The sequence below is a fragment of the Myxine glutinosa genome, chromosome 3 (assembly GCF_964187855.1).
Source record: "Myxine glutinosa chromosome 3, kmMyxGlut1.1, whole genome shotgun sequence".
Classification (NCBI taxonomy): Eukaryota; Metazoa; Chordata; class Myxini; order Myxiniformes; family Myxinidae; genus Myxine; species Myxine glutinosa.
The window spans coordinates 85,458,619-85,475,125 of NC_136263.1; the positions used below are offsets into that span (position 1 = coordinate 85,458,619).

Below are 16,507 nucleotides of genomic sequence, written 5' to 3' on the forward strand. Positions count from 1 at the left end.
CCCACGAGCAGGTAATGGCGATCGCAGCACGGAAAGGCAGGTGAAGGTCGATCGTCAGCACAGCAGAGTGAGTGTGTCAGGACACGTGAAGTAGGCACGTCGTGATCTCATGCAGGGTCAAGTGAGTGTCGTGCACACATGCACCAAGAGGGAGTCCGGCAGTCGGCACAGAGCAATGAATACGTGCAAATCGAGCAAAGTCCAAGGCGAAGAGGATAATGCAGGTATGTGCTGAGGCCTACAGAATCCAAAGTGAAGAGGGGAATGCCAAAAAAAGTGTTGAATGCACGATGTTCCAGGCCAAGAGAGAAGCAAACACGTGTTGAATGAACAAAGCCAAAGTGAAGAGTGAATCCAAACACGAGTGTATTCAACAAGGTCCAATGGGAAAAAAAGAGGGTATCCAAACGCGTGTGCATCCAAATAGGTCCAATGCGAAAGAGAGCAAAAAACACGTGGAGAATGAGTTTTTTGTCCACCCTCAACGAGGGTTGGGGGGGGGGGGGAGGGGAGATGTTCGTGGGTGTCCTGGCTCCCGATTGGTGGAGCCCATCACTCCGCCCCCACTAGCTCTCTTGAATGGACTGAGGCCCTGATTGGTGCATATCCCTTATGAGAGGAGGAATAAAAACGAACGTATATAATGCTTGTCTTTCCCTCCCCCAACGCATAACATGCTAACCCGAAATAAGGGAAAGGGCTAAGATAATGTTCTGCTATGAAATAGCTATCCTAAGGGATCTGTATGGCGGTTGCCATTACTTCTCAGTGGTTTCCCAAAACCACAACAATATTATGAGTATTAATTAATATATGCTTTCACGACTCGTACCCTACTGCAAAGCCGCAATGAGCCGGCGAAGCCAAAGCCTCTTGCTACTATTTTACCCATCACTAAGGCATCAGTAGGTTAGTAGTAGTAGGTAGGTGGAGTAGGTACCGTACCTAGTTCAAAATGACACCATTTGCATTCTGGATGAGATGAAAATTTATAAAATTTCCTTCTTGATTAATTTGCTGAATTCCGTCTCAACTTCGGATATTTCCGGCCGTGAAAAACTATCCCCTACGGCCGCGAGAATTCTAAAAAATAATTCTTTGTCAATTTTAGAATATTTGACGCCGTTTTCAGCGTCCGAAATGTGGTAAAAAGCTTTTTGGAGATATTTTTCCAAATGCTCGAATCTCATTGGTTCCGGTGTTTGGTGACGATATTCGTTGAAGATAACCAGGGCCCGTGTGGGCCCGGGGAACGAGGTTGGTCTTAAAGTATTTTAATTACAAATTAGAGGTGCATAAGATTGTGACTCAAACAAAACGGGTGAAACAAACTCCTATTGAACTTTTTCGCAATATTTTTATGCATACTTCCGCATCCGGAAGATGGCGGCCTCCATTGAGTGCTTTGGTTTTTGAAATATTTTTTCAAATGCTCGAATCTCATTGATTCCGGTGTTTGGTGACGATTTTCGTTGAAGATAACCAGAACCCGTGCGGGCCGAGGATGGTCTTAAAGTATTTTAATTACAAATTAGAGGTGCATAAGATTGTGAATCAAAAAAAGACGGGTGAGACAAACTCCTATTGAACTTTTCAATTTGTTATGCATACTTCCGCATCCGCAAGATGGCGGCCTCCATTGAGCGATTTGGTGCGTCAAAGCTTCGAAATTCTCAAGGGATCCAGCAAAATCTGGCTTTTCAACATAATACGTACGCGTTCATTCACAACACCGGCTTCGCCGGCTATTAAGATATGCTTTAATCCCTGCGCATCGTAAGAGCGTGACCAAGGGTTGGCGTCAGGAAGGGCATCCGGCCATAAAAACATTGCATCAAACAGGGAACCATGATTGTCACGGGGCCTGCAAGGCTAACCCCCGCTCTAGCGGGGGAAATGGCCTTATAACGATCATTCATTCAATTAATATATGCTTGGTTACAATGTTATCATTGTTTTTATTATTTATTTTGTAATTGTTATCAATGCCATGCCGTTGAAGGTCGTATTAAGCTGCTTTATGCACCTCAACATGATGGCTGTTTGAAACATGGGAATTGTTCAGGAGTATTTGTAGTTAATTAACCTAATCAACGCAGGAGATCATGACAATCATTTTGGTGTATCACACACCACATCAGAAAGCTCCAGTAGAACACAAAAAGCATGCCACACACACACACAAAACCACACACACACACACACACACACACACACACCTCATCCATTGATATATAGTAGATGCTGATTTGCTTGTTCTGTGGCGTTATTGCAATGATTTATCAACCGAGTCAACATTTCATTAATATTACAAATATTAAATTATTATAAGTTGATAAAACAATAAAATCAGGCGTATGGAACCACCTTTCGAGGCCATTTTTCCCCGCAGAGCAGGGGTTGGCCTTTCTTGGGCACCGTGGTCCCCTTTTTAAAGCAATGTTTTATGGCCGGATGCCCTTCCTGCCATCAACCCTGTCCGTCGCCTTTTGCGACACACAGTGAACTGGTACTCAATTTGCCGACCTCGGAAGGATGAGCAGGCTGAATCAACCCCCCTGGCGTTAATTCAGCAATCGACCGGGATTCGAACCCAGGATCCTAGGATCCCAAGCCGGCACCCTAACCGCTAAGCCAACACCAGGCATACAGAAAAAAAAGGAAAAAAAACAGTAAAATATAGAATTTTTCATTTTCATCAGTAGATGATTATGTTACAAAATTGCGTTGGGAATGGGAATGGAAACAACAATCCTGTGTTTGACATTGGAGCTCAATTTTGGGTGGCTTTGATGTCTAACGTATTCATTAAGTGGCCAGTAATTTATTGAAAGCGTTCTTCACAGCAGTAGTGTTATAGTATAAAAGACAACGTCTCCTTCAAACCTGGTCTTAAATAAGGGCAGCACAGATCCAACAAAGCCACTAAGCAAAGACTACCTCCATATCATGAGTATATCAGCAGAAAAGTATATATATATATATATATTATATTGTTAGGGATCTCGGGGGTCGGCGCTCCCCTTACCAAGGGGGTGGGGGGGGTGGGGGGTTAATCCCTTTATCTTTTTAGCTGGCCGTCCCGAGTCCTGGGAAGCCCTTACGTCCTTCCCGGCACGGCGTTAGGTAGGGTTTGCTAGGCCTAGGGATTCACTGCTACCTAAGTACTAACGCCCGCCGGAAACAAGGGAATAACTCCCGCTCGAAACACGGATATGATGGATAATGCTGAGTGGTTATCAATCCGCGGTCCGAGCCATTAACAAAGACTAAACCCGATTCTGAGCGGTTCCTAATCGTGCCACAGGTACTCAATGGAAAGAAAGGACGGATACGATCGGATTAGGGAAAAACCAAAAAAGAACAAGGTGATTTATTTACAACCAAAAAGAGGAGGAAAGGAGAGAATGTACAAGAAGAAGAAGAAGAAGAAGAAGCAGGAGACAGGGCAGGCTTAACTACACAGTCTTAACTTACGACCCCAGACAAACATACACACTCACACGGGATTGTAGCTGGTAGGGTGGAAGGTCCAGGTAGATGGTCCAGGCGATGGGGTCCAGCTCCAGGCGTCTCCGGTCCAGCGGGCGAAAACCCAGCAGGCAGCTTCGCGCGTATCGTTCGACGCAAGCGGACCTTACATATGGCGGGGGGGAGACCCGTGTCCTTCAGCGTATGTAACAGATGGACGGTCGTGCATAACGCTCCCTCTCTCTCAAGTTCTCATTCAGCGCCAGCGAGTGAATCCTCCTTTTCCAATGTGCGCTCCGTATCAAAAGCAGTCCCTCACAATAGGCGTGCCTCCAACAAGTCCTCCCAACAAGTCCTGTGAAAGGGCTTTGCATTCGTGCTTATATATCGCGCTTCAAGATCACTCCTCGCTTCATCAAGCCACGCCCGCCAGTGATATTTCATCAGCCCTGGTTGGCTGGTGGGGGCTTACCGGCCACGCATTTGACGGCTCGTTGACAAGCCACACCTTGTCCTTGGCGTTCCGCCCCCTTCTTCCTCGAGCGGACCGCATGGTCAATGGCGGCTTGAGCGAGCGCTGAGGCGGCTGCGGCTGGCAGAGGTGCGTAATGGCGTCGCTTGGAGAGGGAGGTCGCAAACTGAACAAAAGGGCCTACTCCTTATTTGATTGATGCAACGCATATTCAACTATTGGAAACACGGCCTTATCTAAACACATAATAATGAAATAACTGAGTTCCTATGGTGGCCTACGTGTTGCTGTGGCCTAACTAAGGGTGCTACCTTTAACCTTTAATGTGATATTTACAAGTGAGGGTTCAAAAACCGCAACAATATACATATATATATATATATATATATATATATATATATATATATATATATATATATATATATGTATGTATGTATGTATGTATGTATGTATGTATGTATGTATGTATGTATATATATATATATATATATATATATATATATATATATATATACATACATACAGTATATACATACATACACACTGTAGTTGATTGACAAATCATCGATGATGTGTTCACCTTTGTTGTGCAGCCTGTTACGGATTCGTCACTTCCGCTGTTGTGGTTTTCACCCACTTGTCATGTTTCTGATATGATGTATTATTATTATTCTCAAAAGGTTTATTATTCAGGAACAGCTATCTAAAGTTTAAAAGGTTAATGTAAAATGATACAGGAAACCGAACCGGAAGAAAAAGGAGGTGAAGAGGAGGAGGCGGCACGAGCAAAGTTGGAGAAGACGCGTGACGTCCAGGCTCCATAGCGAGGCTGGTCTACCGAAAGTTGCGAGGGAATTTTGAGTTCCTTGAAGGGACATGCGGCGATAGGAATTATCGCTGGAGTGGAAAATCTGCGTTGTCAGATTTGGGCGCTGAGATTTCGACGAATCCTTGCCTAGTTGCATCGGCTCCAGTAAGAGCCGTCGGCCAATTTGAACCCCGCGCTTCGGACACCTACAAAAGTTTTGCCTCGTGTCATCTTCACCCCAACATCCTACCGTTTGTCGGGGATGTGTGTGTGCGACCGCTTCGTCTCCAATTACGTTGCAGTTCGCTGAGTGAGCGGTGAAGGTGCCCCTCTGAAGGGTCGTTGTACAGTTTCAGCGGGGCGATCCCTATTGTCAACTGTACGCGATTCGAATATCGACTGGAGAGCAAGATTCGGGCTTCGACTGGATATCGTTCTGGAAAATGGCTGGAAAATGTTATAGAGACATTGAGGAGTGTCCTTTTCACTCGCTGGGAGCAGTGAGTTATTTGACTTTATTGATGGTATATAGAGTGCACTCTTAATTGCCATTTGTTGTACTGTTATGCCTGTGTGATTTTCAATATATTATTTGTTCATTTATAATCATTGGTGTGGTTTCACTATTGATTTCTAACACAGAGAATAACATATTTTTCTGCCGGGGTTCCTCTCAGGGTTCGGAGGTTTACCGAGACCAGGGGATCGGTGTGGAACCCGTAACAAGCCACATTTGCTTGGCAAAAGGCGTACCTGCAGAATTAAAAGGTACTCTCTCCTCACATTATTCCCCCATTAATAGGATGTTGGCCTGTATGCTTGGCCCAAATCATTTATGAACTGGTTTTCCAGGTCAGAAATTTGACTGAAGCTGGCAGGAATTTAGAATATGGATCGATGGCCTGCAATAACTCACCTACCCTTTGTCAAAAGACACCGTAGGATCATTAATGTTAACCAGATAATGCTAGATTAACGTTTATCCACATGAAAACACATGTTATCGTGACTAGCAAGTTGCGCGTGCCCACATGGGATTCTAAACAGGAATAGGGGTGGAGGAAGCAAAAAGCAAAATGGCGTCTTCTGCCATCAAGCTGGCAGAAACAATTCACATTTATTGACACATTTGATGCAACTTAAATGCTCTAATGGCGGCAAGGTGCTCCATTTGAAACTGTTTGTTCGACATAAGTAGCTTTTTTTATGGCTAGGATCCGAAATAAAAAAATTGTATTGGTGTCAAAGCCAGTGACCAATTGCAAATTAATAGTAGGATGCAACAATCTGCCTGTGAAGGACTGATAAAGTAGTTCGTAGTCGAGCCGAGACTCAAACACAGATTTGAAACCTGAAAGATGATTAAAGTTTCTGATCCAATGTACCATACTCTGTGTTAAAGGAACGATGGTTTTGCCAAAGCAGTTTCTAGGCCAGGGTAATGTTCCAACAGATTGCCATCCCTCTCCCAGCAGTCGTAATGGCAGGAATTTGGAATTTGGCCATGGTGCTGGCGGTGGCTCGCCTACTCTTCGTGAAGGACACCATGGGATCTGTAACACCCACCAACTAATGCCAGGAGATGGGCACCAGTTTACCATCCATGCAAGAGTTGGCACACTGATGAATCACCCTGCCTGTGAAACACTAGGATGACAGCATGTAGCTGCTTCGTAGTGGGGCAGATTTGTGAAATGATTGTGGGTTTTGTGGTAAAAGCACCAAAATTGGCATATATGATGTTAAGGACCTACTAATTGATTTTAGATATAGTACTAAGCAGGATTTTTTCCGAGAAGCCCATAAAGTGGAAAAATCCAAAATGGCCGCCGGCCGATTCGAAATATCTGTTAATTGTCATATCTTTATGAATAGTCAACGCAGAAACCTGAATGAAGTGTCGTTTTGTATGTTTCTGTACATGACGAATCCAATGGAACCATTATTACCTTCGCAAAAGCGGAAGGTTATGTTTTGATCGCTGTGTATTTATTTGTATGTCTGTGTGTGTGTGTGTGTGTGTATGTTATTCGCATAACTCAAAAAGTATTCAACCGAATTGCATGAAATTTGGTGGGATGATTGGTTATTATACGGGACACATTTGATTAGATTTTGGGAGCAATCGGGTCAAAGGTCAAGGTCAAGGTCACGAAAAGGTCAAAATCGTATTTTTCGTAATGAGCGTAATGACTAGCAAGCTAGCAATGAGCGTAATTACACTAGCGTAGCAATGCAATGCATGCAAATTGCAATGCATGCAATGGCAAAGGTATGCGCTCTACCGAGTGCCCGTTCTAGTTTGCTTTGAAAAATGCATATAAATCAATATAATGGTCAATTTCAGGTTGAAATTCAAGATCACCACCATTCGATTTGTCGATATCTAGCAAATGTCATATTATACACAGTAATTCATATCACACCATGGATGAAGTATGTTGTAGATTTATTCACATATGTCAGACAAAATGGCACCACTAATTAAGAAAAGCTGAATTCATAGTGACCAATGGCAATGCCAAGTTCTATGATATCGACCAGATACATAAACAGTCGACTTTACTTTATCATTTATACTACGAGTTGCAAATTCTAAATCATATTAAGATGGAGGAAAAAATACCACACAAACTAAGTGACATATTATATAGATCTACACATTTGTATCCAATGCATATATAATCTATGCATTATACATTAAATAACACTTCCCATACCATACATCATTACATTGTTGCCGATTACTTTGAACAACACCATGAATTTTGCACTTTTCAAGTTTCTGCTGGTTCATTTATAGAATATTTACCCAGCGTCGAGCCTTAAACATATTCACACTTCTGTGTTGATTATGACATGTTGGACATTGGGTTTAGATATTAAGTAGTACTTCATAAGTACACTCTGGCTGAAACATTTCCCTCAGTGCGAAAATATATATGGTTTTTCTCGAGTGTGGATGTTTATGTTACATTGAAACAACTATTAGTTGCTCTCATTGTGGTCACAATTACCACTGCAACGACAGAGTGATGTACATTTAAGAGCAGCTCTAACACACTTGCATAGTCCCCTACAACCTTTCTGGCACCCACACCTGAGCAACTCGGAACAAGATGCCACTGCCTCTGGTAATACCGTCCATAATGGTTGCCAACCCTGTGTGGCACTCTTCTGCCAACCACATGTCTCTGGTGATGGAAGTACTGGACAACGGACAAGTGCCTGTCCCCACACATGTCCACCTTGGTATACTGCCCGCTTTGTTAGCTGTAACAGTGCTCCTCTGGTGGGTGGTATGGTGTCGATGGACCTCGCTTTTGTAGTGAAGATGTGTTTCCTAGCTGAATCAACGTTAGATTCTGTGCATGTGCGGTCGTACAACAGGACGACATACTTCTCGAGCACAGACATGCAATCATTGAGCGATGTCGGGTCCGTTAGCAAGGTATAGAATACTGGTGTCACTTCAGTGAAGGACTTCCATGTGTCGAACGCAGTCTTTTTCCCCCGACCAGTGAATGACGACACCGTATCACAACCAGTGAAGGCGTGAAACATAGGAAGTGCACGTGCCTTCTCACTACCAAGCTCAGTGGTGATATCGTGGGCAGGAATGTACCTCAGGTGCTTTCCAGTGCCAAAAGCAACCCAAATTTCAGTGTTTTCAAGGCGTGCCACAGTAGACACTGCCAGGACGAGCATGTCTGTATCCACAGTACGCAACATGATTCGGCGATACCCTCTCCTTGCTGCATAAACTGTATGAAGGAGCATCCGTGTGTCTGCCTCCTCATGCGTACATGGTGCTAGAGATGAGATGTCCTGGTGAACTCTCGTGCAGAGCACATTCTGACCACATGTTGTATACACATCCTTTTCCGCAAAAAGATGTTCTACAACCTAAATTGGCAAAGAAAAGAAGCTAGATTAAATTTCATGTCATTGATATTGTGTAGTTTACAATCGATTCTACATGTATATGGTTTTTTTTAAAGCCAGTGAAATACTGAAAGCTTACCTGGTGTGCCAAGAAGTCGAATAGTTCTGTCTTGTTGTCTGCCAATCTCAAGAACTCTTGCCAATTTCCTGGGATCATGTTGGATGGTGCAACACGCCGCCGAACACCTTTTCCTCAATTCTCTCTCACAGTGGTCTTCAGACTCTCTTCCAGGTACACATCCCAAATTATGTCAATTCACATCACGTTGCGCAGCTGTGCTTTGACATAAGGCAGAAATACCTGTGTAGCATATTCTTGGAACGTTTTGATGCCAATGGGCTTGAGCATGTTGATGATTGCAGCACCATCCAATATGATGACATCAACTAATGGAGCATCCCCACATGATGTGCAGCACCTTTCCAGACATTCAACAAGATCAGACTTCGACCCAAACCTTAGTTTTCCCAGCTGCGACAATGACGGAGGGTAGGCATGATTCTCATGCTGGAAGAAATTGTCCAAGTCTCCGTCACGGGTTTGACAGGCAATGTACAGTCTGGTCAGTGTATAGCTGTAAAAGGTCCGTCAATTTGAAGACTGGTGCAATGGCCTTGTTGCCGAGTTTCGTGTCCTCTATGTATCCCATAAGTTCCACTAATGCTATACCATGAGATGTTAGGTCGATATTCTCCTTTACACCATCTTCTGTCTTCCTGCTGCTGGCATTGTATAATTTGACAAGGCAATTTGAGTGGTACTTCGCTTCCTGGGCCACAAGGTCACGAGGACTGATTTTCGCAATCAACCTTTGATCCTGTATTTTTAGTGCACATTGCCTAACCCTATGTGTTCGTTTTGGTGTCATCGCTTCATGCAGAGGCGCCATCTCCGTTCCAGATTCATCGCAGAAGAAGCATTTTGAATCTTCTGGAGAATCTCTGTGTTCAGCCTGCCTTAACATGTATGGTATTTCTTCAGGGGTATTGGTACATGCAGTTGGAAGTGAAGCTAGTTCAACTCTGGCGAGACGACTGGCACAGCACTTCAAGCGGCATGATGCATGCCATTGGGCATGATTGCGTGCCAGTGTGTGTCCAATACCGTCTCCTTCATCAAGCCTACTTATGTCGATAGGTAGGGTAGGGTGGGGCAAGAGGCCCAGTAGGGGTCAAACGCCTACCCACAATATATACTAAACCACGTGATACAACGAGCCCCATGATGCCTTGCGAGCTTCCTTCCGCAAACATCCTTTCCCGCCACGACGGCGACATAGGCAGAGAAAGCGGTACATTTCTCAGATGTTTTTCTTTGTTTTCGTCCTGTTTGTTGTAAATTTCATACTTCATTTGTTCAGTACCATCATCTAAATAGCAGAAGAAACAGAACGTCTCTACTTTTTCTTGTTATAGGGATCTGTTAGCTATCTGTTGATGCCAGACTAAACTAGTTGCCTCCCTTGCTTTAAGTCAGATTTCCAAAGATAAGATTTGTAACAGATTGGGGGTCAAACGCCCACTGGGATGTTGGGGCAAGACGCCTAATGTGCCCCTCATTCCACTGAATGTAATACCGACTTGACTTGAAATGCTAGAGTACTGCATGTCTCTCTTTCTCTCTCTCTCTCTCTCTCTCTCTCTCTCTCTCTTTCTGTGTCTCTCTGTGTGTCTCTCTCTCTCTCTCTCTCTCTCTGCTATGCTAGTAAAAGTGACTATCATTTGAATATATTCCGCTAAGTTATGAATAAAAGAAATTATGATTTAGAGACTGAATCATTTTTAAACACTTGTCAACAGATACATGATGGTGAGAACATACAAAAGGAAGACAGAGAGGGGCAATTATGGCCAAAGCAACTTGTCTGCAGCCTTGACAGCAGTGAGCAAGGGACTTCCACTCATTCGTGCCAGCAAGGACTTTGGTGTTCCGGCACGTAGGCCTACCCTACGAAGGCACAGAGACCAGCAAGTAGCAGCACCTGGTGTGCTGAATTTTGGGAGATATAAGAACGCCCTTCCTCCTGAGATCGACGCGCAGCTGAAAGCACATGTAACGGAGATGCAGAGGCGACTGTACGGTCTGAGGATGCGGGACATGCAGCGTCTAGCGTTTGATGTTGCTGAGAAGGCTCAAATTAGCCACCCTTTCAACAGAGAGTCCCGGATGGCAGGAAAGGACTGGGTCCAGAACTTTCTCTCCCGTCACGACCTCACCCTCAGGCAGCCTCAAGCAACCAGCATAGCGCGTGTTGTGGGCTTCAATAAACCCAGGGTCCAGGGTTTCTTTGACCTCTTCAAGGAGTGTTTGACAGCTGAAGACTACACCCCTTCAAGAGTGTGGAACATGGATGAGACAGGGCTGACAACTGTTCAAAAGCCCGGGAAAGTCATGGCCACAAAAGGTGCTCGACAGGCTTCGAGTGAGGAGGAAGACTGGCCTTGTCTTATATGCTGTGAGGAGTACAGCCGTGCCAGACCCAGGGAGGTGTGGGTGCAGTGCCAGTTGTGCCTTCATTGGGCACATGAACAATGTACGCCAGGACTGGCCCAGTTCCTGTGCCCAAACTGCGAGTAGGATGTCTCGGACTGACATGTGCCCATGACTGTTTGAATTTGACCAAGTCACAATTCATGACATTTTGTATTTACAGTGAAATTTCCTCTATGTAGGAGACTATGTTTTTCTAGTCAGACGTTAGTATTATCTTCTTTTTATGTAATTCGGAAGTAAGGGGCAAAACGCTCACTTCTCAGGGGCAACACGCCCACAGTAAGCGTTTTGCCTCAACCTGGTGGGCGTTTTACCTCCGGCATGGGGCAAAGAGGCCAAAAAAAAAAATTTCACTTCTTGTTCTTTTTCGTTTTTTTCTATCTTGGTGTGCTTGTGCTATTATGTAGCGCTAATGTGTCCTTATTGTTTGCATTTACTTTTAGTTCTCTATAGCTGCAACAGGAGCAGATATCAGCAATCTTGCTTAATGGGGGCGTCTTGCCCCACGCTACCCTAATGGCTGGCTGTCCAAATTGAGAAAACTGTTCAAGTTATCACCGAGAGTATGATATCCAGCACCGACGTCGGGACGTTTTGATTTGGCTGGACAGTTCAATGGTTTGTCTGAACGTTCCTGGCATAAAGCACAAAGACTCCAGTCAATAGGTTCGTTTGTGGCCGCAGGTGATCTTAATGTCTCTCTATGAACAAGCTTGCACTTCTTGCGTGTCGACATGATTTCAGTCACTTCTGTTCAGTCACCTACAACGAAAAAAACATTAATATTATAATGTAGCGGTTACCGCTGGATGTACATAATCGCCTTGCACCGGCCAGAACACGGCCAGACGCGCCTCTCCCGGGCATGCCCGGACTCACTGTTCCTGGGCACGCCCGAACCTCCCGGGCATGCCCGGTCTCGTCTTTCCCGGGCATGCCCGTTCTCGCCTTTCCAGGGCTCGCCCAGAGCGTCCGGGCATGCCCGCTATCGCCTTTCCAGGGCTCGCCCAGAGCGTCCGGGCATGCCCGCTATCGCCTTTCCAGTGCTCGCCCAGAGCGCCCGGGCACGCCCAGCCTCGACTTGCCAGGCCGCAGCCAAACACGCCCGGGCAGGTCCAGACTCGCCTTTCCAAGGCTCGCCCTTGATACCCGGGCATGCCCGGTATAGCTTTTGCCGGCAAACTTCCCGACATAAATGTGTATATATATATTGTTGCCCGAAAAACGGGCTTGTCAGAATACCTGAGCTGTTTTGTTTCAATAAAGCAACTCGGACGAATTCCGTCTTTGGTCGCGTCAATTCTTTCGACTCGCGTTGGAGCGCAGTTCCTTCAATAACGACAATAACCTATTTCGTTTTCCCACACCTAATTACTACAAGATCCTGCAAGGCACGATGGACAATCTAAACCAAACGATGATGCAATGAGGTGAGGGTATCATTGTATTCCTCCTGTTTGGAAAGACATATTCATACGATATACATATTTTGGGGAAGATATGACACTCGGTATGGGTGCCGCATGACACAAATCACAACCATGTTATTGTTTTTTTTATTGATGGTGCGACTGTGGCTGAAATATGTATACTGTCTAATATATAAAATACACTTCATCCATGGTGTGATATGAATTACTGTGTATAATATGACATTTGCTAGATATCGACAAATCGAATGGTTGCGATCTTGAATTTCAACCTGAAATTGACCATTATATTGATTTATATGCATTTTTCAAAGCAAATAATGGTTCCATTGGATTCGTCATGTACAGAAACATATAAAAAGACACTTCATTCAGGTTTCTGCGTTGACTATTCATAAAGATATGACAATTAACAGATATTTCGAATCGGCCGGCGGCCATTTTGGATTTTTCCACTTTATGGGCTTCTCGGAAAAAATCCTGCTTGGTACTATATCTAAAATCAATTAGTAGGTCCTTATCATATATGCCAATTTTGGTGCTTTTACCACAAAACCCACAATCCTTATGGATATTTACACAAATCTGCCCCACTATCGGGATTTCAACCCTAAAGTTGATTGCATTTAATTAATGTATTTGTAAATAGTGAGAGTCACAGGATTCAAAAACCACTTCAGATAAAACAGAGGAACTATTTAACATTTATATTTAATTAATTGACAAATGCAAATATTTAATTTACAATATTTAACTTTAACTAATTAACTGATGCCTTTGATCAACGAAAATAACCTGTGAAATGCAAGAAAATTGCATGTGTTGCCCCAAAAGTAACAATAAGTGCAAAAAAAAAAAATGCATTTAACTGTTCGCCCGCTAAGTTGTGATCATTAAGCCTGTTGCTTAGCCAAAAAAATCCAGAACAAAAAAATACTGTACTCAGCAATATGAACAATTTAAAACTTAGAAATAAGTAATAATAAAATAAATAAAGAATAAATAAGTGCTTACACACTTATGGAGGTGAAAAATAATACGGGACAAGGAAATTTGTAGATATCATTGCTATTTACATGAATTACAATTATGTGAGTATATAATTGATAAATGAACAGAGAAATAAGATTTAAACCTACAATTCCTCGTATTCTGAGTGATGTGCTCAAACAGAAATGGCAAACAGGGCAGCCTCGATTTTTCTATTTCTATGTTAGGCTATGGATTTATTTATCAACTAGCCGAAACCCGTGGAACATCCATGGAAGGGAGGATGTGGTGTATGGATAGAGTGTACCATTATGGATGGCATAGGGGATTTGCTTGTCCGAGTAAGAGTTACGAAGAAAGATGAGAATGAAGAGTGCGTATATGAATAACGATCGCCGACACCGGCACAAATGCATGCTCTGGATTGTCCACTCAGTGGACGGCTTGCTTTCGCCTTCGCCTGTCCAATCAGTGGACGGCTTGCTTCGCCTTCGCCCAGCAGACGCCAATACGATGGAGTCGTAAGATGGCGTCATATCGGCAGTTAATCGGATGCTTTTGGGCCCCAACGTCGGCTAATTCAGATTTTTCGAGTATGGCTGTACGTGATAAACAAAGAGCGCGGTTCGTAGATCGTAAATCCATTAGTGCCGTGGGCATCGGGTCACTGGGTGCGGTGTAAAAGGGATAACAAAGTCGAGTCCTTACGCTATTATTATATAGATCCTTGTACACCATTACAGGTAAGGACATGGAAAGACAGCACAGATCACTCACTCGGTTGACATTACAGCTGATTGATCAAAGTTCTCGTTCCATACACAAGCTCTCCAGTCACCCACAGTGAGGAACATTTTGGGGTCGAAGAAATTTCTCTGCAGGGCATAGACAGGTCCATGGTGGGCTGCGTAGGTGCGAACTAATTTCTCCGCTTGTGTTTTGGCGTTTCGGTTTCCAGCAACTACCAAACCTTCCTCAGTCCCCACCATGAAGTTTGATGGCTAAGAACAAAAATGAAATATAGTTTGATAAATGGGGATTCAGTTCATAGTCCGTGTACAAAGGAGAATCCTAGATTTAAATAATATGTAAGATCAGTTTCTGCATACCATAGTCGGTGCATATGCCAGAGAAACTGCTCTCAAGGCATTTTCTAGGTTCCCTTTCTTTGACATGTCCAACACCAATGTGTCTACCGGCTCATTCAGTTTGCGGACATCCCACCACAACACCTGTAAGGACATCATGCATTTGCTTAACGTATTGCAAGCATCTGCGCTGTGGGTATTTATTTTGTTACACATGCTCCAACTCAAAAACCTGTCCATCATATGATGCAGAGAAACACTCTGTGTTACTCTTTGACTGATTCCAGATGACTTTAAAAGCTGGCTCTCGATGGCTTTGCTCAATTGGAGTTGTATCCACAGGCCTGCTGCCATTTCGTGTGTCCCAGTATGCTGAAACCAACAAAATCACGAATATAAAACAATAATCATACTGGAAATCATTCTCGATCTCTGTGGTTATAATTACACAAAAAACAGCGAATTTTAACAAGCATTTTTTTTCTTGTATACAAGATCGAGGCTCGTGTAAGAGCTAACATTAATCACAAAAAGACAAACTGACACATAAAACATACAATAAAGGGAGCGGGAGACCAGATGGGGATAGGAGAGAGAGGGAAGCACACAAGTACAACAGCAGAGAACAGGGACATCGGGAGATCTGTGGGAGGGAGAGGGCTTGGAGGGAGGAGGCACGGGAAGGGGGGGTGGGGGAGGTATTTTCTTGTATAACAATCTTGTATAACATATATACAAGATATGTTACCTTGTATATATGTTACCTCATCGATGTATTTGGCAAGGGAAACATGCTCATTATAATTTGCATGGAAATAGCTGTCATGGGACACAGATTTGTGTCACCACACAACTAAAAGGTTATTATTAAAGAAAGTCTCAGATTTGGTGCCCTGTTAATTCAGTCAGGTGTGCGGAGGGGTGGCCACAACGTGCTGAAGAACCCCAATAAGGCAGAACCCCATTCACATTTGGGTCACACCTTCCCTCTGAGATTGGTGCTGATAAGGCACAGGACTGTTAAAGCATACACACTGATGCAGCAGATATCAATACTTGGACAAAGGCAGGACATTGTGTGCTGTCCAATAACTGGGTCGCACACACACACACACACACATGGCAGTATTAAATTTGCAAAACTATTTTCCAACTGCCTTTGCAAACTAGAGAGTTCATAGAACACCTTTCCACACAGTCTTGGGAAAAAACGACATGGGCGTGATCTAGGAGCAGCAAATTTGATTGGTTGAGATGATCTAAAATGCCATGATGTTTTATCCAAATACAGCTAAACGGAAGGGTTTTGAAAGTGACAAAAGGCGAATTGTGTTCTACAATGTTCTACAATGTTGAGTACCAGTTCACTGGTAATTCCCTGTTTGTCGTTAAAGGCGGCAAAAAGGGTTGGCATCAGGAAGGGCATCCGGCCGTAAAACATTGCTTCAAAAAGGGGACCAAAAAACAACAACAACCACGGTTCCCGAAAAAGGCCAACCCCCGCTTTGCGGGGAAAAATGGCCTCTAAAGGTGGTTATTTAAAAAAAAATAATGTTCAAGTATATAGTTCAATTGAAATGAAATAAAGATTTTAAATGTCATAGAAAAAAAAATTGGAAGTTCACTGCTGTTGATGTAGCGTCTTTTACACCACCTTATTTAACACATTATATTGGCTATTCATGCCTGTGGTTTGTGTTCTTTATGATGTCCTTAAAAACAGTAAGTTTCCTGTTTGGACAGACAGACAAAGAAACAGGGGTGAAAACGTAACTTCAGTCCACCGTCGGTGGCAGAGACAATAAAAGG

At 43.7% G+C, this 16,507-nt stretch overlaps 1 protein-coding gene across 1 annotated transcript in view; it reads right to left on the reverse strand.

Moving 5' to 3' along the window:
- The window catches only part of DNAI2 (dynein axonemal intermediate chain 2), a 147,557-nt gene that overhangs the window by 30,554 nt on the left and 100,496 nt on the right, over positions 1–16,507 (reverse strand). The window contains exons 6-8 of the mRNA XM_078773584.1: positions 14,931–15,070; positions 14,720–14,842; positions 14,388–14,611 (exon numbers count right to left, since the gene is read on the reverse strand). Coding sequence (XP_078629710.1) covers positions 14,388–14,611; positions 14,720–14,842; positions 14,931–15,070 — 487 coding nt within the window. The remainder of the gene's footprint in view (positions 1–14,387; positions 14,612–14,719; positions 14,843–14,930; positions 15,071–16,507) is intronic.